Source organism: Nerophis ophidion, linkage group LG12 (assembly GCF_033978795.1).
Source record: "Nerophis ophidion isolate RoL-2023_Sa linkage group LG12, RoL_Noph_v1.0, whole genome shotgun sequence".
Classification (NCBI taxonomy): Eukaryota; Metazoa; Chordata; class Actinopteri; order Syngnathiformes; family Syngnathidae; genus Nerophis; species Nerophis ophidion.
The window spans coordinates 19,316,376-19,341,780 of NC_084622.1; the positions used below are offsets into that span (position 1 = coordinate 19,316,376).

A 25,405-nucleotide genomic window follows, 5' to 3' on the forward strand; every position below is an offset into this window, starting at 1 on the left:
CAAACAGCATGCCGGCCCAGCCACATGTTGTATGAGCCTTCTGCAGACTCACGTAAGTCACTGCAATGCATACTTGGTCAATAGTCATACAGGTCACACTGAGGGTGGCCATATAAACAACTTTAACACTGTTACAAATATGCGCCACACTGTGAAGCCACACCAAACAAGAATGACAAACACATTTCGAGACGATATCCACACCGTAACACAACATAAATACAACAAAACAAATACCCAGAGCCTCTTACAGCACTATCTCTTCCGGGCTACAATATACACCACCTCAACGGACGCACAGGGGAGGAGTGGGGGGGGGTGTTGGTGATAGCGGAGGTGTATATTGTAGCCCGGAAGAGTTAGTGCTGCAAGGGGTTCTGGGTATTTGTTGTGTTTTAGGGACGGCGTGGCGCAGTTGGGAGAGTGGCCGTGCGCAACCCGAGGGTCCCTGGTTCAATCCCCACCTAGTACCAACCTCATCACGTCCGTTGTGTCCTGAGCAAGACACTTCACCCTCCATCAGTGTGTGAATGGGTGAATGTGGAAGTAGTGTCAAAGCGATTTGAGTATCTTGAAGGTAGAAAAGCGCTATACAAGTACAACCCATTTACCATTTGTGTTACGGTGCAGATGTTCTCCCGAAATGTGTTTGTCATTCTTGTTTGGTGTGGGTTCACAGTGTGGCGCATATTTGTAACAGTGTTAAACTTGTTTATACGGCCACCCTCAGTGTGACCTGAATGGCTGTTGACCAAGTATGCGTTGTGTGTGTGTTCAAAAGCCAGATACAACATATGACTAGGCTGGCACGCTGTATGTACAGATTGTAGAGGGTGCTAGAGGCACCCCCTGAACGTTGATGTTTGGGTGAAAATCGACAGAAATTCGGGAGTCTCCCGGAAAAGTCGGGAGGGTTTGCAAGTATGATTGATGCTGTCGAGTACCATTCATATAAAACTTGAGGGCCGCACTAACATTGCATTTTCATATCAAGATGCAGGCGTGTCTGAGACCCCTGTTTTAGAGCCATGCCTGAGGTCGGTAGGTTGTGAGTTGAAACCCAGACTATAACTAATGGGACCCATTACCTCCCACTCAGCATTAAGGGTTGGAATTGGGGGTTAAATCACCAAAAATGATTCCAGAGCACGGCCAGCGCTGCTGCTCACTGCTCCCCTCATCTCCCACGGGGTAAACAAGGGGATGGCTCAAATGCAGAGGGTAATTTCACCACACCTAGTGTGTGTGTGTGACTATCAGTGGTACTTTAACTTACTACATTTCCCAAGTAGCTTGCCCATCACTGATATAACGCTACTATTTGACACTTGCATCTTGGTGTCTCAAACAGCAGCAATAGCGTCAAAATTGCCTTTTTGAGTTAATCCAGCAGGTCATAAGTGAGCACACCCCTTTTTAGGTTGGATTCATGACATTGTACTATTTTATAATTTGGAGCCGTGGACTTGTTCCATGAATACTTTTAATGTGTTAGCTAGCTAGCTAGCTACTGCCTGGTTTGTTAATAAGCAAGAAGACTAGATTGAACTTTTTATTCAAACGTCCATCCATTTCCTACCGCTTGTCTCTTCCGGGTTGGCGGAGGGTCCTGGAGCCTATCTCAGCTGCATTGGGGCAGTAGGTGGTGTACACCCTGGACAAGTCACCACCTTTCTTAAAATAATATCAGAAGTGGAAAAAAATGTGATTGCTAATTGTCCTTTTGTTAGCTATAAAAAGTAAATGGGTTATACTTGTATGACACTTTGGTACCTTCAAGGTACTCACAGTGATGTTTCCACATTGACACACTGATGGCAGATACTTTGTGTTACTGTTAGCCTGCAGGCCACTTCCTGCTTCATGGAGAGCTTTGAACACCATATTTATGAAGGCTTTTAAAGACAAGCAGAGTTGAAGAAGAAAGAGCTGTACACCACAAAGAAATCCAGGCAAAGGACAGACTAAAAAATAACATTCAAATAAATATTGAAAAAGCAAATACAAATTATTTGTTAGAGAAAAAGCAGTTAAAAACAGTTTAAAGTCTCTTGTTGGCTTAAAAGCCAGTGAATAAAAAAGGGTTTTAAGAAGGGTCTTAAAAGTAGCCAAAGAAGGGGCCTGTCTCACATGGAGAGGGAGATGCTTCCAGAGTTTGGGACCCACAACAGAGAAGGCTCTGTCCCCTCCCAGCTTGCGCTTTGATTTGAGTACCTCCAGGATCAGCTGATCAGCTGACCTGAGGGAGCGGGTGGGGGCATCGATGTGGAGCATCTCAGACAGGTAAGGTGGGGCAAGACCAATAAGGATTTAAAAAGGAGTGTAAAAGACAGCAGTGTGACAATGTGGTGTTGTGTGCCTGCCAGCGCCTACCAGGTGATCAAACTGAAAGGCTACACCAACTGGGCCATCGGCCTGAGCGTGGCCGACCTGACCGAGAGCATCGTGAGGAACATGAACAGGATCCATCCTGTCTCCACCACGGTGCAGGTGAGCTGCTCAGCCTCTCTCCAGTCAGGAGTCTGCACTCTAGACCTGTCTGACACACACACACACACACACACACACACACAGGGCATGTACGGCATCCAGGAGCACGTCTACCTCAGCCTGCCGTGCGTGTTGAACGGCGGGGGCGTGGCCAGCGTGGTCAATGTCACGCTTACAGACCAGGAAGTGGCCCAGCTGCAAGCCAGCGGCGTCACGCTAGGAAACATCCAGAACAATCTGCAGGACATCTGAGTAGTCAGCAGTAACTCTTCCCTAACCCTAACCCTTCAACTCCAGCTCATCTCACCTAGAATCTATAGATCCACTGACTTTCAACAGTCAAAACTGCTGCTAGAAACTACTTTTTGTCATAAATTCACATTACATTAAAGTCTTAAATGAAACAAATCAATTGTTTTGTTTTGTTTTCCGGCTAATGTACCCACTATGTTTGATCATTGTGGGACTAATGGAGGCTTTTTCCTTACTTTTGTTTTATATTTGTATTGCAGTCCCTCGCAACATCATGCTTCTAATATTGCCACTTCACCACATTGCAGGTTTTTACATTTTTTTTAAGCATATTCACACACACACACACACACATTCGAGGCCAGAGACTGAGAAGAGGGAGAAATAATAATAAAAATGTTGAAAATATAACAATAATAAATAAAAGGGTGATTATTCCTCATCTGCGTTTGGGCATAAATCAAGAGAGTTGACCTGCAGTAAGAAGGGACGCCATGAACTTTCAAACACTTGAGCAGAGCCATTTAGCAAAAACCCAAGTTTTCCAGTTTTAAATTGTAGACAACCAGCGGCTGTGTAAGTCAGCTTCCAATTGAACAAGATCAGTCGCCTGGCCAGCAAGGTCGTAAAAGCCACAGCGCCTTTTACCGGGCACGAGTTATCCGGGCATATGCCGAAAATGGCTGATAATGGGATGGAGGGAAAGTCTTGACCGTATGCCTTTCCGGTTGTGTCAAAAATGTCCTCCCAAAAGGAACGTAGTTTAGAGCAGGACCAGAACATATGGACATGATCAGCCGGAGAATGTTTGCATCTATTACAGGTATTGACAGTAACAGTGGGGTAGATTTTGGATAGTTTTGAATTAGTGTAGTGAATTTTATGGATTACTTTGCATTGGATGAGACTCTGTCGGGCACAAATTAAGGAGTGGACCAGTTTCAGGGCAGAGTTCCAGAGTTGATCAGATATGTTAGTATTAAGATCGCTCTTATCACTCATAGAGAGTTTGGAGCAACTGAGTTTGAGGAGGTATATAGAACAGAGATACATTTTTTATGATTAGGGCTCAGAGATAACAATGTATAAGAGTTTCCGGAGGACGATTCAGAAAGTGTGGGAACTGCTTCTTTACGAAGTGGCGTACACATTTTTAAAAGGTCTGATATTGTGGCGCTAATCCATTAAGAGATTTAAAAACAAACAGTATTTTAAAATTAAGTGGGAACCAGTGATGGGATGATAAAATGTGTTCATGTTTTTAGTGCCACTTAAAATATTTTGGACTAACTGCAAAGGAGCGATTGAGGCTTCATTCTGACACGGAGGGAGTTGCAGCAGATGATGAAATAAAAGCGTGGATCACCCGCTCAAAATCATTGAAAGATAAAACTGATTTATTATTTGCTAAATGTCTTAGATGATAAAAACTCGATCATACAATGCTGTTAATCTGATGTTACAATTTAAGATCATTGTCCAACTTAAAAGCAAGATTAGTGACTGTGAGGCATCAGGAGTCTTAAGTCACTGGGGGGAGAATTCTGTTTGACTCTTCAGTCAAGTACAAACTCTGTTTCCATATGAGTTGGGAACAAGTACAAACTCGGTTTCCATATGAGTTGGGAAATAGTGTTAGATGTAAATATAAACAGAATACAATTATTTGCAAATCATTTTCAACCCATATTCAATCAAACGCACTACAAAGACAACATATTTGATGTTCAAACTCATAAACTTTATTTTTTTTGCAAATAATTAACTTAGAATTTCATGGCTGCAACACGTGCCAAAGTAGTTGGGAAAGGGCATGTTCACCACTGTGTTACATCACCTTTTCTTTTAACACTCAATAAACATTTGGGAACTGAGGAAACCAGTTGTTAAAGCTTTGAAAGTGGAATTCTTTCCCATTCTTGTTTTATGTAGAGCTTCAGTCCTTCAACAGTCCGGGGTCTCTACTGTCGTATTTTACGCTTCATAATGCGCCACACATTTTCCATGGGAGACAGTTCTGGACTGCAGGCAGGCCAGGAAAGTACCTGCACTCTTTTTTTACGAAGCCACGCTGTTGTAACACGTGCTGAATGTGGCTTGGCATTGTCTTGCTGAAATAAGCGGGGGCGTCCATGAAAAAGACGGTGCTTGACGGCAGCATATGTCGTTCCAAAACCTGTATGTACCTTTCAGCATTAATGGTGCCTTCACAGATGTGTAAGTTACCCATGCCTGGGGCACTAATGCACCCCCATACCATCACAGATGCTGCCTTTTACACTTTGTGTCGATAACAATCCGAATGGTTATTTTCCTGTTTGTTCTAGAGGAAACCACGTCCTCTGTTTCCAAATATAATTAGAAATGTGGACTCGTCAGACCACAGAACACTTTTCTGCTTTGCATCAGTCCATCTTAGATGATCTCGGGCCCAGAGAAGCCGTCAGCGTTTCTGGATGTCGTTGATAAATGGCTTTCGCTTTGCATAGTAGAGCTTTAACTTGCACTTACAGATGTAGCGACAAACTGTATTTAGAGACAGTGGTTTTCTGAAGTGTTCCAGAGCCCATGTGGTGATATCCTTTAGGGATTGATGACTGTTTTGATACAGTGCCGTCTGAGGGATGGAAGGTCACTGTCATTTAATGTTGGTTTCCGGCCGTGCCGCTTACGTGGAGTGATTTCTCCAGAGTCTCTGAACCTTTTGATGATATTATGGAGCGTAGATGTTGAAATCCCTCAATTTCTTGTAATTGCACTTTGAGAAACGTTGTTCTTAAACTGTTTGACTATTTGCTCACGCAGTTGTGGACAAAGAGGTGTACCTCGCCCCATCCTTTCTTGTGAAAGACTGAGCATTTTTTGGAAAGATGTTTTTATCCCCAATCATGGCACCCACCTGTTCCCAATTAGCCTGCACACCTGTGGGATGTTCCCAATAAGTGTTTGATGAGCATTCCTCAACTTTATCAGTATTTATTGCCACCTTTCCCAACTTCTTTGTCACGCCTTGCTGGCATCAAATTCTAAAGTTAATGATTATTTGCAAAAAAATAAAGTTTATGAGTTTGAACATCAAATATGTTGTCTTTGTAGCATATTCAACTGAATATGGGTTGAAAAGGATTTGCAAATCATTGTATTCTGTTTATATTTACATCTAACACAATTTCCCAACTCATATGGAAACGGGGTTTGTATACTGTACATTTTATGTAGACGTCTTCAAATGTGTCGTCTCTATGGAATGTTAAATGTTAAGTCATGACTGGATGCTCAATGGTGACAACTTAAGTACATTGAAAGTGTTTAATTGTTGTTGTAGTTTGGCCAATAGCAGACACTGTGCAGCAATGCCTAAAACACAGTGAGGATCCAAAACCCCAGAAAATGAAACATGTTGCAGTCACACAAACTGTTGGATTAAAAAACCACAACACTTGCAGCATCTTTTCATGCATTTCATTTTCAATTGTACGTTTTTGTGTGCTTTCGGAACATTTCTGTGTTTGCCCCCAGAGGACTGTGTATGCTTGTCTACTGCTCTGTGGTGGCAGCTCAGAACAAACTAAACAAAATAAAAGCCTACAAAGCGCTCACTGAACTTAAGTTTCACAAGACATACTCGCTCAGCATCCATTGCAGTGGGTCAACCACGAGGGGGTCCCCACATCTGTGGCACCATCCCAAGGATCCTTTTTTTTTTTTCAGATCAGGGGACACTGTTGTGGTCTGTGAGGCCCCCAGAGGCACTTGTGAATAAAGGCCATGCAACTGATGGACATGCTTTTGGTTGAACTCCAAAATTGTACCACAAAAAAAGCTTCCAAGTCACTCATTGCTGATGTCATCATTGCAGACCAGGATGTCCAAAGAATGATGATGACTAATGTGCAGTGTTCTTCATCTCAAACTGATGTCTCCTCCTGGTACTCCGCTATGGTTCTTTCAACAAGCCCCAAGATCTCCTCGGCGGCCTCGCTTAGTCGCTGACTGACCAACGTCCTCAGCTGTCCGACTTTACACATGTTGTCCACCTTATTTACACATGTTGTCCACCTTATTTACACATGTTGTCCACCTTATTTACACATGTTGTCCACCTTATTTACACATGTTAACCTTATTTACACATGTCCACCTTATTTATACATGTTGTCCACCTTATTTACACATGTTAACCTTATTTACACATGTTAACCTTATTTACACATGTTGTCCACCTTATTTACACATGTTGTCCACCTTATTTACACATGTTGTCCACCTTATTTACACATGTTGTCCACCTTTACTCACCAAATGTGCGATCTTACACCGACTGCTAACTTCCCTTGTGTTTGCGGCTAATCTGAGAAGCTGTAAAAAGTCAGCCCGCACAACTTTAGCAAGTCAGTGTTTTTCTTTCAAGTAAAACACGACAAAGGTTGGAAGTAAAGTAAAGGTAAAAGTAATAAAAGTGTTTTTATACTGTACTCTCTCGCTGTTTAGCAGACTTCTCCACTTCCGCTTTCTTTTTCTTCTTCGTGAGTTTATTCCCGCCAGCTAAACACGAGTTGTTATTGTAGCGCCACTCACAGGTGACTTTTGTCTACTACAAGCAGCCTTCTTCTTCGTGAGTTTATTCCCGCCAGCTAAACACAAGTTGTTACTGTACCGCCACCCACAGGAAACTTGTGTCTACTACATGCAGCCTTCTTTGAAGTTTCATTTTGCAGGAACGGAACCAAAAGATGAGAAATAGTTAGAGCCCTAAATATGTAGACAATTCATAAAAAATACTGCGTGGACGGCGTGGCGCAGTGGGAGAGTGGCCGTGCGCAATCCAAGCGTCCCTGGTTCAAATCCCACCTAGTACCAACCTCGTCACGTCCGTTGTGTCCTGAGCAAGACACTTCACCCTTGCTCCTGATGGGTTTGGCGCCTTGCATGACAGTGTGTGAATGGGTAAATGTGGAAGTAGTGTCAAAGCGCTTTGAGTACCTTGAAGGTAGAAAAGCGCTATACAAGTACAACCCATTTATTTATTTTTTTAACAATGAAAAAAATACATCACACTAAAAGTCCCTTGGCAGTCAAAAGTGTTTAAAATAATTAATTTTTTATTTTATTTTTTTACTTTTTAAAACCTGAATATCTTCAGATCAACTTCAGATCTATTTGTTGCCATACAGTTTTTTGTAAAAATGTTTGTTAATGCCTAAGAAATTTTTTTTTTTAGGTCAAAAACATAAAATATACAATATTTTCCCCCCAATTTTTTCAAAATGCAATATTTGATGTGAAATAATTCAAGTCTCAAATATGTAAATAATTCATAAAAATAATGCTCTTTTTTTACAATGACAGTTAAAAAAATACCACACTAAAAGTCCTTTGGCAGTCAATAAGTGTTAAGACAAAGTAATATCTCAATATATATTTTATTTACTTACAACGCTTAAATATCCAGATTAGCTTCAGATCTATCCAGCAATTAAATATATTTATATATATATATATATATATATATATATATATGTCTTGATTGGATTATCCGGAGAATAGTGCTCGATACCGTGGTAGAGCGCAATATGTAGGTGTGGGAAAAAATCACAAGACTACTTCATCTCTACAGATCTGTTTCATGAGGGGTTCCCTCAATCATCAGGAGATGACACCTGATGATTGAGGGAACCCCTCATGAAACAGATCTGTAGAGATGAAGTAGTCTTGTGATTTTTTCCCACACCTACATATATATATATATATATATATATATACATATATATATTGCTTGGCCCTGCAATGGGGTGGCAACTTGTCCAGGGTGTACCCCGCCTTCCGCATGATTGTAGCTGAGATAGGCACCAGCGCCCCCCGCAACCCCGAAGGGAATCAGTGGTAGAAAATGGATGTCACAAACACTGCCCCCATTAAGGATAAACATTTAGTATCATTTCTATTGTATTACATGTCAGAGTCACTAGAGGAGCAAAACTGAACTACTAAATACTAAAAACTATGAATTAGGATAAATTCTTTGGATTGTTCTTGGGCTCGTGTGTTTTTTCGTGAGAGAAAGAAGTGTGACCATTTGTTGAAATTAAGGTGGATTGTATAACAATTCAGAATCCAACAATAGTGACTAAATCCCAGTGGTGTGCCAGCAAGACCTAACATGAGCAGAAATCATCATAATTAAAGATAATTGACTTGACCTAAATGTGTAAAAGTATTCATATTGTCTTCATGTCATATTATGCTCCTTCCAGTGTTATTGTTTTTAGGTTGGAGTTTGTATCCAATCAGAATTCAGCTAGATGATGTTGCCATGCTGTAGCAAATCTGCCTTTAGAATCAACAATGTGTGTGCACTGTATGTTAATGGACACATACAGTTAATAGACAATTGCCATAGCCAATCAGATCACGTGTTGTTGTTGTCAGTAAGACCTTCTAGATGGCCTCAGGCGGATATATATAATGATGTTATGAGCCAGGTAACATAAGAACTCCATTACCCAGCATGCCACAGTAGTGAGGCTTGTTTAGGTTGTTAATGTGGACTTGCCAGCAGCAGGATGTTTTTGATGAGCACCTGTGGAGTAAACTTGAAGAAGTCAGCCAACACCTCTCGTCTGCATCTTTTATGACAATTTAATTTGCAGGGTTACTTCCAAGAAGGATATTTAAAGAGAAACTACATCTTGTGAGACCATGTCGGCCAACCCCGGAAGCTAGCTCAGGTGTCAACGAAATGTAAGTTCAGATATTTGATTTCATTTTTAAAATGTTTTTTTGCAATTTGAATTTTGACAGTACCACATAAGACATGTACAGTTGATAGATAATAGCGATAGCCAATCAGATCAAGAGTTGTTGTCAGTAAGGCCTTTCAAATGGCCTCAGGTTAAACCCGACATTGAGGCCTCCTGTGATTGGAAACTCACTGGTTTGCTGTGCCGATCAGCAGAGTCACGTCCAAGACCGTTAGCGGATGAATTTAATTTCAATTCACCCGCTAACGGGTTAGCTGGTAGCCTGCTGTTACCGTGGCTGTGATTGGATACACACTTGTCACTCCCAAGTGAGTAGCCAATCAGAAGTAGCAGGGAATCAAGAAGTGTTGCCATAGCAGAGAAACCAACGAAGAAGGAGAACAAAAGGTTGCTTAGGTCGCAGATATTTCTTTGAAAGGCCATTTTCAAGAAGGATATTTAAAGAGAAACTACATCTTGTGAGACAACGTTGGCCAACCCCAGAAGCTAGCTAAGCTGTCCCCACAAGGAAATGCTCGCCACTTCCACTTGAATCAAGCGACTTCAAGTGGTGCCTCTGGCTCATACGGCATCCAATGGGTGCTACAAATTGTCAGTTCAAATATTTTATTTCTCTTTTTTGTCAAGTTTAATATGTTGTTTTTTTTGTTTAGTTTTTTTTACAATTATTGCATTGCAATACCACATAAGATATGTCTTAAAAAAAAGGAAAAGAAGGAGCTTATTGACTCCAGCGCTGACTACAAATAGCGGACACGTGCAAAGCACAGCGGGTACATTTAATACCATATATGGACAATCTTCCCACATCACATAACGGTACAGGAAAGAGCAAATTTCAAACAGCTATACACAGTATACACATAGGTGGGTAGTAACGCGCTACTATTACTCCGTTTCATCTACTTGAGTAACGTTTGGGATAAATTGTACTTCTAAGAGTAGTTTTAATGCAACATACTTTTACTTTTACTTGAGTATATTTATAGAGAAGAAACGCTACTTTTACTACGCTCCATTTATCTACATTCAGCTCGCTACTCGCTACTGATTTTTATCGATCTGTTAATGCACGCTTTGTTTGTTTTGTTTTGTCAGACAAACCTTCAAAGTAGGATCCATCACATGCCTGCGTTTCACCAATCAAATGCAGTCACTGGTGACCTTTGACTCCGTTTCACCAATCAAACAGAGCCAGGCGGTCACATGATTAACTGCTCACTTTTTTTAAAATAAACTTTTATTTATAAATTTCCACATTTACAAACAGTTGAAAATAATAATCAAAGTAAGTACAAAAAAAGTAAAAAAAAAAAACAGCGCCAGGGGGTTGTAAATTCAAAGTAACTAAAATAGAATGCAAAAAAAATATAATATATATATATATATATATATATATATATATATATATATATATATATATATATATATATATATATATATATATACAATAAACAAAGTGCAAAGCCATAGGCTCACTCAATCTCAGTAAATAACTGAAATTTGGAACACAGCATCATCATTTTCACAGCTTTTTGCTTGTTAGAGGTAGTGTTTTAATGTAGAGTTCCAAATCTTTTTTAAAGGCACAAAAAACAGGTCGGGTATTGAGAAACTTACATTTATGAATATAAAACTTAGCCAATAGTATAATGAGCTTGCAAAGGCAAAATTCATTTTCAAATTTTTTTTCAAAACACTGTAAAACCAAATATATATTATTTAATATTTAGTTGCTTAAGAGATATTCCTGGCTCTGAATTTGTTCATTGCTATTTTTATGTTTTTGTGCATTCCTATTTGCCGTCATCATTAAACAAACAGGTTACTCATCAGTTACTCAGTACTTGAGTACTTTTTTCACAACATACTTTTTACTTTTACTCAAGTGAATATTTGGGTGACTACTCCTTACTTTTACTTGAGTAATACATCTCTAAAGTAACAGTACTCTTGAGTACAACTTCTGGCTACTCTACCCACCTCTGTGTATACATACAGAGCATGTTTTTTGTTATCATTAAACACATTTAACTTATGAACAAAACCAGCAATATACATATATATATATATATATATATATATATATATATATATATATATATACATACATATATATATATATATATATATACACATATATATATATACATATATAAACACACACATTTGTACATGTAGACACCGTTTTTGACAGTAACAAAAAACGGTTATGCTAAAGCACTTTTTTAAAGCCACACATCAAAGATGGTAAAACCAATTGAATGTAGGTCAACATAAGAGAGGATATTGTAGCAAAACACCCACATCCCAACTTATTGTTCCAGGTGACAAAAAAGAGTGTTTAATATCTAATAATGGATGTTATTCATAGTGATTGATGTTGAAAAGAAAGAGCTGAGGGTCAACGTGCTGGAGAGAACTCACTGGACACTCGACGTTTGCATGAAAAAGTAGTATTTGCTGCAGAGGAACCCAAGTGGGACAGCATGATTGACAGCTGCCGTGCTATATTGGTCATGTGGAGCAAGTTCTGCCAAACACTCACAACGCCTGCGTGCTTTGAGCACCTGAATGTCCGTCAGAGGATGACGAGTTGCCACTTGGAGGCCCGTATAAGGCGTGTCGAGAACATGCAATAAAGTGTCACGGCTCACTGGCAAATGAAAAATGGTTCCATTGCGATACCCCCGCTGGTCAGGTGGGGGCTGGGGAGGTTATATAAATCTATCGCTGATGGCCGTAAAGTGATTCCTCTGATTGACCTCCGAGGTAAGTCATTTCCAGCATGGAGTTAGTCAGATGTATTAGATTAGATTAGATTAGATTAGATAGTACTTTGTTTATTCTGTCAGGAGAGTTCCTTCAGGAAAATTAAAATGTTCAGCACAATCCCATTGAAGATCAGACAAACATTAGAGGGTATTAGATCCTTGCAGGAATCTACAGAGCTTTCTCCTCTCAGTTTGGACTTAACACAGCTGGCATTAACACGCCGGGCCTCTTCACCAACTCTCAATCCTGGAAGTCAGGACATGTAACCTGAGGCTGACCGTGACGGCGTGCTTGACCCGCGCCGGTGACCCGATAAGCCGGCGAGGTCAGCGCGTTGACAAGTCGCTCGTAGGAAGCACACACCGGCTTTCTGCGTGTTCGGCCCCCCTGTCATCGTTTGCATGTTCATAGTGATTGTGTTGTATTGGGAATATTTATTTCAATAGCACTTCCCTTTCTGTTTGAGTGGACTTCTCCCAAAGTTTCAAGGCCAACTCTCAGCAGCTATTTAAATGTAGCACACTAAAGATCTAACCCTGGAAGAACACTAGAAGTGATAATAATGTATTCATGTATAAAAATGTGAGTGAGTGAAAATAATGTTTGCATTTGTTTTCACTCCAAAGCTCCTCTAAAGCGCAGATATGTCTGAAGGGTAAGTAAGTACCGAGAGTTAGCTTCTTTCAAGATCTGGGGTACGTATTTATCAAGCGTCTTAGAGTGCCATTTTACACTTAAGTCCTGAGAATTTGCCAAATTTAGTCCTACTCTCAAACTTAAGAATAAAAGCTATTTATCAACTTTCTTAAGTCTAAGAATCCCTCCTGCTCTCCAGGATATTTAAGAGACCTTCAGAGGTGTCCTGAGTGGTTAGGAGTTGGCACTGAGGCCAGAGAGACCTGCGCCAACGTTCAGGGAGCGGAAGAATATTTATATTTATAAAAATATTCAAAAATATATCAAAAATAGTTAAAATATTCCACAACTAGAAAATTCAGTTGGAAAATTTGAATGGACTGTTTTTGTATTGTGAGGCTTTTCAATCTAAGGTTGAATACTGACTTCTTCTAGGCACTGACATTTGAAGAGTTAAACACACATGTTAAGTGTGTTAAGTGCACCAATAAAGTGCACATGTTATGTGCACATACTGCATATAAGTGTGTAAAATAAGTGTAAATATATAAGTGTGTACAATAAGTGCATTAATCAAGTGCACAAGTTATGTATAAATACATAAGTGTGTAAAATAAGTCCACCAACAAAGTCCACAAGTTATGTGCGCCAATAAAGTGCACAAGTTAAAGTGCACAATTATAACTGTGTACAATAAGTGCATTAATAAAATGCAGAAGTCATGTGCTCATATATAAGTGTGTAAAATAGGTGCACAAGTTGTGTGCTCATATATAAGTGTGTAAAATAAGTGCACAAGTTGTGTGCTCATATATAAGTGTGTAAAATAAGTGCACAAGTTGTGTGCTCATATATAAGTGTGTAAAATAAGTGCACAAATGTGCTCATATATAAGTGTGCAAAATAAGTGCACAAGTTGTGCTCATATATAAGTGTGTAAAATAGGTGCACATGTGTACTCACATATGAGCGACAAGTAAGAACAAAAGTTGTGTGTTCATATACAGTAGGAGTGCAACATTAGTGCACAAGTCGTGTGCTCACATATAAGTGTGTAAAAAAAGTGCAGAAGTTATGTGCACTAATGAGTGCTAAAACTCCTCGCTCAGACATTTTTAGGATAAGTTAGGAGCTCTTTGAGAGGATTTCAGAATCTTTCATTTTGTTTTGTATTATTTTGTAGTTTATTGTCAAAATATACACTCCCATTGTCCACTTAAATATTTCTAAGATATTTTTTTATTCTTAGACAAGGGATTCCCTTCCGTGATTGGTCATTTCTATGGACACAGAAATGACGGCACATAGTAATGTCGTAATTCAGCTCTGAGTGTGACACTTAAGAGTCAGTCCTACACTTGGCTGAAAGTGTGAGTAAGACGCTTGATAACTCACTTTTAAGTGCAGCTTTCAGCGAATAATTTCTTTACTCATAAGTCAACTCTTTGCAGACTTCTTAGGAGTAATTCTAAGAAGCTTGATAAATACGGCCCCTGATTCATAATCTTCCTTTAATATGATTTGTTTTCCCTTTCATGTCACGTTGGCACGAAGACCGGTGAGTCCAAACCCTCGCCTGGCATTGTTTCCATGCATGCACAGCGTGAAGTTGCAATATCCTTCCAAATTGCGTCTGAATGAATGACATATGACAAAATGCCTGTCACGGTGTGGCATGCTGGCTGCTGGCAGGACCCCAAGATGCAGTGACGGCAGGTGGCGTGAAAGGAAAAGGTCCTTATTTATTAGGGACAGAAAAGAAGGAGCACCTGTGTGGCTATGTATGGCACACCTGAGCAAAGGAAGGAGCACCTGTGTGGCTATGTATGGCACACCTGAGCAAAGGAGGGAGCACCTGTGTGGCTATGTATGGCACACCTGAGCAAAAGAGGGAGCACCTGTGTGGCTATGTATGGCACACCTGAGCAAAGGAGGGAGCACCTGTGTGGCTATGCATGGCACACCTGGGCAAAGGAGGGAGCACCTGTGTGGCTATGTATGGCACACCTGAGCAAAGGAGGGAGCACCTGTGTGGCTATGCATGGCACACCTGGGCAAAGGAGGGAGCACCTGTGTGGCTATGTATGGCACACCTGAGCAAAAGAGGGAGCACCTGTGTGGCTGTGTATGGCACACCTGAGCAAAGGAGGGAGCACCTGTGTGGCTATGTATGGCACACCTGAGCAAAATAACAATGCCAAACACAAAAAGGGCTCAGCTAAAATTCCACAACAAACAAGGAAGGCAGCATTGGTAGAGACACCCTTCTAATTGGTGATTAGGGACAGGTGAGCCACCTCATCTCTAATGAGAAGCAGGTGTGGAGAATCCCAGGTAAATCAAGGCAGACAGGAAGTGGTGCTGAATATAGAAATAATAGCAGAAACATGAAACATAATTCCAACCTCATGACAATATCAAAAGCAGAAATATCACTGCTCCATTCAAGTCTTACCTTTAAAATATTTAGCACTATTTGTTATGGACTGCACACAATTATTATTATTTATTATATTTATCATCATATTCAAGACTTTGAGTAAAATACAATCGTATTTATTGAACCTGCAATTTGTAGTAAAACTACACAAAAAAGTATCAAATGATTGTAGAAAATACACTTCAACCTAAAGTTCACGGTACATCATAGCATATCATAGCAATCCCCAACCATACCTGCTAGTGCAGGGGTCGGGAACCTTTTTGGCTGAGAGAGCCATGAAAGCCAAATATTTCTAAATGTATTTCCGTGAGAGCCATGTCATATTTTTTAACACTGAATACAACTACATGCGTGCATTTTTAAGTAAGACCAAGATTTTTAGAGTATAATAACTCTCTTATTCTTTTTAATAACATTGTTATTCTAAAAGTTAACCAATAATACATATAATACTTCTTACCATTAATGCGACATCTTGGACAGGTGCGGTAGAAAACGGATGGTTGGATTAAAATGCATGAGAATGTTTTATAATTTGAACGTTATTTTTAACACTGAGATTACCAGCAGAATTATTAATTACTTATTGTGGTAAGCAATGTCTGCTAAGATTTATCTAAAGCCAGATGCAGTCATCAAAAGAGCCACATCTGGTTCTAGAGCCATAGGTTCCCTACCCCTGCCCTAGTGGCTGGGAGTGATACTAAAGTGGCATCAGTGTTACCTGATAGATTTATATATATGTATATATATCCATCCATCCATCCATTTTCTACCGCTTATTCCCTTTGGGGTCGCGGGGGCCACTGGCACATATATATATATATATATATATATATATATATATATATATATATATATATAGAGAGAGAGAGAGAGAGAGAGAGACAGAGAGAGAGAGAGAGAGAGAGAGAGAGAGAGAGAGAGAGAGAGAGAGAGAGAGAGAGAGAGAGAGAGAATGGTTTTCAGCGCAGCGGTTCTTTGAAGGCTGATAAAATCAAAACCGTAGCAGTAACTAAAACTCTTTAACCAACTTTTAATCAGAAGGGTTCAATCTCTCTCCTGTGGTAGTTTGAAGCCAACACGACAAACGCGCTCAGAGGAGATAATTTTTTTAAAAAGGTGATCGGTTTTTACAAAACTTTTGTTTTGAAGGGGGAATTGCAATCTTCCTGTTTATTTTTGCTGTAGGTTGTCATATATGAAATGTAGGTCTAAGTGAGACCTACATAGAGGTTTTTGTTTCTACGACATTCCCACTGGAAGTTACAGGCAGTTTTGTCTGTGTTTTCTTCCGAGGAGCAGTTTTGTCTGTGTTTTATTCCTAGGGGGCGCTAGAGCGCAATTTTGAGTTTTGGGGTTAGAATTTTCGATTAGATCGTAATGTTTGCCAGTCCTGATGTGTGTGTCCAGTTTGGAGAGTTTTGAAGCATGTTAAGGGGGTCAAATTACAGCTCAAAGTGGCTAAGGTGAATTTTTTTACAAAACCTTTGTTTTGAAGGGGGAATTGCAAACTTCCTGTTTATTTTTGCTGTAGGTTGTCAATATATGAGATGTAGGTCTAAGTGAGACCTACATTGAGGTTTTTGTTTCTATGACATTCCCACTGGAAGTTACAGGCAGTTTTGTCTGTGCTTTCTTCCGAGGAGCAGTTTTGTCTGTTTTATTCATAGGGGGCGCTAGAGCACAATTTTTAGTTTTGGGGTTAGGTTTTTGGATTAAATCGCAATGTTTGCCAGTCCTGATTTGTGTGTCAAATTTGGAGAGTTTTGAAGCATGTTAAGAGGGTCAAATTACAGCTCAAATCATTCCACCATTCCATCCATCCATTTTCTACCGCTTGACCCTTTCTCTCTTCTGTACAGCAGATGTTGGCAACTACATCAACAACATATTTTGCTTGAGCGGCTGGACAAGACAGACTAAAAAAAAAAAATAAAGTAAAATAAATGTAAATTTGCACACAGCTTAGCGTTTCCCACAGGACTGCCATCCATGTGTGGTGGTGACTGGGGGGTGGATGATGTCACTATCTAAAATTACACAATTGTTCATTGTCATTTTTATGGACGAGGAGGGCAAGGAGTGAGCAAGTGTGCACTTAGCTCATGAGAGTGCACATTTTCAAGTGTAGTGTCATTGTTCTGGCAAGATGACTCCACCTCCTCTTCTTATCTCCTTTTAATGTGTGAATTACATCCACTGGAGTTAGTCTCTCCCCAAGATGGCCATGATTGGGGGTGTTTAGGGTCCATTGCTGCACACTAACATTTGAGGCTTAGTGCGGACGCAGGTATGCACTGAAGATTCCAAGTGGAAGTACAGGAAGGGTGTGAATTAAGACGCAGCCCAAAATAGCGCACCTGTTCCCACGGACCTGCACATTTTGTCCTCTGAGTTAGCATGCTGAGCGTTCCCTCACTATCTTTCCCTCCATCAATTGTCATCATCTGCCTCGCAGAAAAAACCCAAGTACTCCGCCACACGCAGACTGCACTTGAAGGTGAGTCAGATAAATATCAATGTTTCCCACAATGCAATGTAAACATGATGAATGTGTTTCGACCTCCAAGTCCATCTTGCTGAGGAAGGCAGCTTCCATGCTTTTGGCTGAGGGTGAAGCAAAGAAAGCCGAGAGAGAAAGAGTCTTCACTGAAAGTTTCCCTTCACCAAAGCTCTCAGACCTGTCAGTCCAAGACCTCAAGGTACCAGGAACACAAAGTCCATACTTCAAATCAACACATTTGTCAAAATCTTCTTCACTTTTTGCAGGAACTGTGCCGAGAAATACACCAGATGATCGATGTTGCGGACGAAGCTCGATACGACATCGACATCAAGGTGGCCAAAAATGACAATGAGGTAGAGGCCATTGTTCAACTTTGACCTAAATAACAGCTTCATATATGGAGAAATGTAATGGTGGCTGTAGAGAAATAGGAGAAGGACTCACGTGACCTGTTTCAAGTCAATCAGACTTATTGGTAAACAAGTTGGAACATTTGGTAACTGAAAGTCAGTCTTAGAGACCTACCGTATTTCCTTGAATTGCCGCCAGGGCGCTAATTAATTTAAAACCTCATCTCACTCCGGCATTTACCAAAGGCATGCGGTAAAGACAAGCATGCGCTAATTAATTTAAAACTTCTTCTCACTCCGGCGCTTACCAAAGGCATGCGATAAATTCAGGCCTGCGCTTATAAATTTGAGTGTGATGTAAGGATACCATCATGAAAAGCACATTTGATGAAAAAAACATTATTATGGTCTTACCTTTACTTATAAATTAAGTCGATGCACAGTTTTTTCTTATCAAAAGCATCAATAACTTGTTTATAGAAGTCTTTCTTATCTTTCTTCAGTTTTAAAAGTCTCTCCGTCTCGATGGAGATCTTCCTTTATTACCTCCTGCTTCGATTGAAAGTCCAGTTTAGAAAACTGTTTTACTTTAGATATGTAATCCTCCATGTTAAAAGGGCAAGCGAGAGGAAAAAATAAACGATCGCTGCTCACTCTTGCTGCTTGTTGTCACTTCTTCTGCAGCCGAGTAGTCGCAAGAAGGATCACTAGCGCTCTCTACCACCAGGAGGCGGGAGTCATTTAATGACTCATATTTTGACACACGCAGCTACGGTATATTAATAAAACATAGCTGCTTACTGTTCTTTTTAGCATATTCAATAGCTTGGACCTTAAATCCTACTGAATAGCTCTTAATCTTCTTCCCTTTATGCAATTTCAAATTATTGATATCAGCCTCCTCCATTTTGAAAACGATGACAGGTGAAGTGTCACTCGTGACGTGACGAGTTTGACCCGGCGGAAATTCTAGACATGCGCTAATAAAAATAATATTTTGCGAAACGAGTTTGACCCGGCGTTAATCCTGAGCTGGCGGTAATGCTAAGCATGCGCTAATTATTTTGCGAAACGAGTTTGACCCAGCAGTAATTCCAGGCAGGTGCATACTATATACCCGGCGGCAATTCAAGGAAATACGGTATGTTGGATTGGCGGCGCCCCCTATGGGTTGTGTTACAACTGGTTTGGAAGACATGCTAGCATACATGTATTACATAAATCTCCTAACTTGGACCACTGTCAGACAAATAGTCCATGACTTCTAGATATTTAGTTTTGAAAATACAGTGCATCCGGAAAGTATTCCCAGCGCTTCACTTTGTTACAGCCTTATTCTAAAATGGATTCATTGTTGTCCTCAATAGTATCCACACAATACCGCACACTGAGAATCTCAAAAAGTTGTAATTTTTTTTTTTTTACATCTTGCAAATGTATCAAACGTTGAACTAAATAAAAACTGGGGATGTTTTTCAGTGGCAGGAACTGGGAGGCTAGTCAGGTTAAAGGGAAAGATAAATACAGAGACAACCTGGATGAAAACCAACACTACTCATCCAACCTGATCGGTGCTGCAAAGAGGAATGGCCAAAACTGCCGAAAGATTCAAAAAGATTTAGACTTCCTTTTTATTGTCATTCACATTTTAACTTAACAGTACAGATGAGAACAAAATGTTGTTGCATTAGCTGCTTTTAGTGCAGGATAAAAGAGCAATAAGGTGCAAATATAAATAGATTACTGTACAGATAAATATATTGCACTTTTGCATACGCATCCACGTTTATGGATGTATGTTATGTTGTCTTTATATTCCAGACATTTAATCCCTTATTGGGGTGAATGACGGGGTTATTATGATGCGTTCAAGTACAGCCTTCACACTTGAGGCTGTAATTATGGTAAAGGTATCACCAACAAAGGGTTAGGGTTAGGGTTTGAATACTTATGTCCATGTGATGTCTTTTATTTTGAATACACTTGCAGAAAATCACATTGTCATTATGGAATATTATGCATAAAATTTTGAGGACAAAAACGAATTTATTTGAATTAATTCCATTTTGGAATAAGGCTGCAACATAAAATGTGGAAAAAGTAAAGCCCTGTGAATACTTTTCGGATGCACTGTCCATTTGTGTGAAGGCGGCAAAGTATGTACCAAATTTTGTAGTAATACAGCCAAATGCCCTAAAGTTACAAGTGTGAAATGAGGTGTGTGAGAAATTTCAAGTCAGTAGGACGTATGGAGGACAAACTATGGGGTTGGGTAAGTTTGCCAAGAAAAGAATAGCACAGCTGATTTAAAAGCAGCAGGTGGGTCGTCCTCCTGCACGTTGGCACTATTGTGTGACCCACTTAGTGAAACTGCTAAGCATAGAAAGGCATGTTGCTAACGTGCTAATATTTTACACATTACAGCTCATAAGTTTGCGTTTCTGCGGTGTTCTGCACAGATTGTGACACTGAAACAGAAGATCCGCGAGCTGAAGGGGATCAGGCGACCCAGCTTGAAGAGGGTGAAGAAAAACACAGACAACATGCTGGGCGCTTACTCGGACACCTCCAAACTGATGAAGGCGGACTTCAAGGCCAACCTCAAGACCGTAAAGAAGGAGGAAGAAAAAGTAAGGATTTTGCCTCAAAGTCAATTGTCGGCATTGATAGGTCATGAAGCACATGCAAAATAAATCTCTCTTTTCCAGCGGGAGGAAGTGACTGACTGGCGCAAGAACGTGGAGGCCATGTCTGGAATGGAGGGCAGGAAAAAGCTTTTTGATGCCGGGCAATAACAGAAGTCATGATGGTTGTGTGGAGAGGGGAGTAGTCCTAGACCTAGACAGTATGCTCATACAACTAAGACAAAACAGAAGTCATGATGGTTGTCTGTGAGGGGAGTAGTCCTAGAACTAGACAGTATGCTCATACAACTAAGACACATGAGTGAAAAGCATCATCACCTCAACAACATTTCAAGGAGAATTGCACTTTTTTGAAATGTTGTCTATCATTCACAATCCTTATGTGAGACAAACACACTTGTTTTTCTTCTTTTGATGCATTCTAACTCCTCAATAATGGCTGGCAAAAGACAGCTTAATACAAACCTCGTTTCTATATGAGTTGGGAAATTGTGTTAGATGTAAATATAAACGGAATACAATGATTTACAAATCTTTTTCAACCCATACCATCACAGATGCTTGCTTTTGAACTTTGCCTCGATAACAGTCTGGATGGTTCGCCTCCCCTTTGGTCCGGATGACACGATGTCGAATATGTTCAAAAACAATTTGAAATGTGGACTCGTCAGACCACAGAACATTTTCCACTTTGCATCAGTCCATCTTAGATGATCTCGGGCCCAGAGAAGCCGGCGGCGTTTCTGGATGTTGTTAATAAATGGCTTTCGCTTTGCATAGTAGAGCTTTAACTTGCACTTACAGATGTAGTGACCAACTGTATTTAGTGACAGTGGTTTTCTGAAGTGTTCCTGAGCCCATATGGTGATATCCTTAAAAGATTGATGTCGGTTTTTGATACAGTGCCGTCTGAGGGATCGAAAGTCACGGCCATTCAATGTTGATTTCCGGCCATGCCGCTTACGTGGAGTGATTTCTCCGGATTCTCTGAACGTTTTGATGATATTATGGAGCGTAGATGTTTAAATCCCTAAATTTCTTGCAATTGCACTTTGAGAAACGTTGTTCTTAAACTGTTTGACTATTTGCTCATGCAGTTGTGGACAAAAGGGTGTACTTCGCCCCATCCTTTCTTGTGAAAGACTGAGCATTTTTTGGGAAGCTGTTTTTATACCCAATCATGGCACCCACCTGTTCCCAATTAGCCTGCACACCTGTGGGATGTTCTAAATAAGTGTTTGATGAGCATTCCTCAACTTTATCAGTATTTATTGCCACCTTTCCCAAATTCTTTGTCACGTGTTGCTGGCATCAAATTCTAAAGCTAATGATTATTTGCAAAAAAAAAAAAAGCTTTTATCAGTTTGAACATCAAATATGTTGTCTTTGTAGCATGTTCAACTGAATATGGGTTGAAAAGGATTTACAAATCATTGTATTCTGTTTATATTTACATCTAACACAATTTCCCAACTCATAGAGCTAATGACATTCACACTATTCCACCTATAAGAGCGCACTAAATAGCATCCATCCAAAATGTTTTCTACACACACTGTAAGTATATATCTTAGTTATTAACATTGATAACAACATGCAATATTGACATATTTTAAGCATACATGGGCGTATTCATTTGAAAGGCCTCATAACGTTCACTATTTCCTTCAGCAACAACTCCACTACTAATCACGGCAGGTTTTATGGGAGCCAACAACAACTACTTTGGGACCATGACTCAGAACATTATATTTTTGAGGCTGAAAAAAAAGTAGGATACACGACAAGTTGTAGACACTGAGTGATAAGCAGTTCTAGCTAGTAGTAGTATTGCAGGAAAAACAAACTACAAACATACTGCATTTTTCGGGCTATTATGCGCACTTTGGTAATCTACGAAGCCGAACCACTTGAAAGATTGTTGGTGCCGATTATGGTTTATGGCTTACGTAGTCAGGCGTACTGTGCTTCAACATGTGGGTTTTATTATGGTGTGCGTAGAAGGACCCCTAAATGAAACCTATTAGAAGACATTATCTGGCGTTTTATTTCCCCCTCTTATGGAAGAAACTACTTTTCTTACCTATTGGTACCTGCTGTTGTGGAATTGGGATCTGCGTATGTCCCAAAAATTAGTGCATGTCCGCCATTGTAGTCTGCACCGTGGTCAATAAGCTTCTTTTTCTCTATTTTTTGATTGATCGATTGAAACTTTTATTAGTAAATTGCACAGAACCGTACGTATTCCGTACAATTGACCACTAAATGGTAACACTCCAATAAGTTTTTGAACTTGTTTAAGTCGGGGTCCACGTTAATCAATTCATGGTATCCTCTTGTTGTGGGGCATGCATCCTCTGCTGTTGCCATTTCTAATACAAAGTAGCATATATTTCAAACTTATGTCAGTAGACCCGATATGGCAGTGCTAAAAACTACAACATGGCTGACGAGAGAAACGCTGTCAAGTGGAGGCATGTAAATGTTGTATCCAGTAGATGTTATTATAGGTAGACCACCAGGAGGTGTTTTAAATGTAGACAAAGTTATAATATGACCTCTTTAATGTGCCTTACAATCCGGTGCGTCTTATCCGTGATGGGATGTTCATATCTTCCCATTTAGATGAAGAATTAGTCATAATACTAATGCAGGTAATTGTTTATTGTGGCAATAGATGAGTCCTACTAGCTGCATTGTTAGCCATGCACCTCATACTTAGATTTCATTCATCTCCATAGACAAATTGCCAACAACGTGTTCATTATTTGCCATATTTTACGAATTAAAATGCATAAAAAAAGAAAAACATACATGCGCTTGTCTTACATAAGGATTGTGAATGATAGGCAGAACTAAAAAAAAAAGGGCAGTTCCCCTTTAATGAAAAAGGATCTTTGTCCCATGTTTAGATCTCAGGCACTGTTGCACTAATTCTAGCCTAATCCAAATAAAAGTGTAACCTGTGCATAATAAATAGTTTTAGCGGACAAACAACCTTGTGATAGGAACTATAGCAAAGGTTAGGCTTCATATTAGATGAATCACCTGCATTTTTCGAAATAATTCTGACAAACGATGACGAATCGCTTCAAGCAAAACTGATTGCCCTACTTGACTGACACCAGCAGGGGCGCTGTTGAAGAATATTGTGTTGCTCTGCAGATACTACGTAAATACTGTATGTCCCCTATGTAAGCTTAAGCAGTTTTGTGATGAATTCACAGCAATATGTGTTTGAAAAAGGAACAGAATGCCACTACACGTTAAAGAACTAATTACATTATATTATTAGGGTGCGCCCAGTGGAGGTGGGGTGTAGGGACTTTGTAGCTAGTACAACAGCAAAGCTACATAGGGTGGTTGGAGTCAGGGGGCTGACTCACAGACAGACTATAAAGAGCTGGCCGACACCGCAGAGAAGACGAACCATTGGCTGTGGTTGAAGAGGAGTGACACTAAGGCTAACACCTGATGGGATTTGATCACCCTGGGGTGGGCCCTTCCTCAGCAGAGGGTGTCTTGTGGTAAGCCGGGCTGAAACACCCCGTGACTCTGGGGCACACAACTGAAGATGTGTCCCAATGGCGTCACCTAGTCTCACTCAGGTCTACAGTCAGGTGCAAGCCTGGCTCAGGGAGGACGACGCCCCTGCCATGCAGAGTCCTCAGAGATTAAACCAAATAGTCCTGTCAGCAAAATCTATAATTTCATTATAATAATAGTAATGCAGAAAAAGTCAATTTCGAGTCATTTAAATTTGCAGTAAATTCATTTTTGCAGTGCATTGAGAGTGCATATTGTATTATTGTAATACTGAGAAAACATTCATACATGTAGTAAGAGTACAGAAAAATGCTTCATGAAATGCTAAGAACCTCCATTATTGTATTATATGACAGGTTGGTGGCAGTGTTTATGTCACATAGGGAAAACTAATTAAAATGTTACAACAACTTGTATGCTTGTTTTCTCAGTCGTATTCATACATCCTGGTCAGGTTTAACTCATCATTACCTTGAACTGCAGTACATTGCATCAATCGTGTGGGCAAAACAAATAGTCTGGTTGTAAAATGAGCTAAATAAGGAAATATCAATGGAGTATTTGGGTGACCCCGCATCTTTTTAATAATATACAGTTTCCTGGCTGTCACTGCACAACAGTTCTATTTTAGTTGGCCACTCAGGGAGCACAAAAGAAGTGCTTAAATCTGACCTTAGGCTCCTCTTGACATTTGAAGACGGACGCTGTGAGCAGTACCTCCGCAGGCTCTTCTGCACAGACAACAAAGGTAAGTGTTTTTACCTTTTTTGATAAATGTTTTTTTTATTTAGGTTGTAAGAACAGAGTTATGGCCATGTGCATACCTGTATTTGTTTTTTGCATCATTTAGTTATAAAACCAATTCTAATTAACATCTGGTTGGGAAAGGATATGCTTCAAATAGCTGGAGAACATTAAATGTGGGGAGTTACTGTATGTGAAAATAAATGATCAAATCAGAGTCAAAAGTGCTTTTTACCTTTTTAGTTTATTCAGAC

General features: G+C 40.0%; 2 protein-coding genes and 1 long non-coding RNA gene across 4 annotated transcripts in view; 2 read left to right on the top strand and 1 right to left on the bottom strand.

The window, feature by feature from the left end:
- The window catches only part of LOC133563083 (L-lactate dehydrogenase C chain-like), an 11,476-nt gene extending 8,578 nt beyond the window's left edge, over positions 1-2,898 (top strand). For both annotated transcript variants that reach the window (XM_061917014.1, XM_061917015.1), the window contains exons 7-8: positions 2,367-2,490; positions 2,575-2,898. In XM_061917014.1, coding sequence (XP_061772998.1) covers positions 2,367-2,490; positions 2,575-2,742 — 292 coding nt within the window. In that variant the 3' untranslated portion in view covers positions 2,743-2,898. The remainder of the gene's footprint in view (positions 1-2,366; positions 2,491-2,574) is intronic.
- A 3,139-nt stretch (positions 2,899-6,037) lies between these two features.
- LOC133563084 (uncharacterized) lies at positions 6,038-7,290 on the bottom strand. Its single transcript, XR_009808990.1, has 2 exons — positions 6,884-7,290; positions 6,038-6,845 (listed from the first exon to the last, which is right to left on the bottom strand). It is a non-coding gene; the product is annotated as an uncharacterized LOC133563084 (long non-coding RNA).
- A 7,125-nt stretch (positions 7,291-14,415) lies between these two features.
- Positions 14,416-24,817, top strand: LOC133563086 (troponin I, slow skeletal muscle-like). Its single transcript, XM_061917017.1, has 6 exons — positions 14,416-14,472; positions 17,819-17,860; positions 17,931-18,062; positions 18,130-18,219; positions 20,676-20,846; positions 20,925-24,817. The coding sequence occupies exons 1-6, from the start codon at positions 14,431-14,433 to the stop codon at positions 21,009-21,011; spliced, it is 564 nt and encodes a 187-aa protein (XP_061773001.1). The 5' UTR covers positions 14,416-14,430; the 3' UTR covers positions 21,012-24,817.
- Positions 24,818-25,405: the final 588 nt, after the last annotated feature.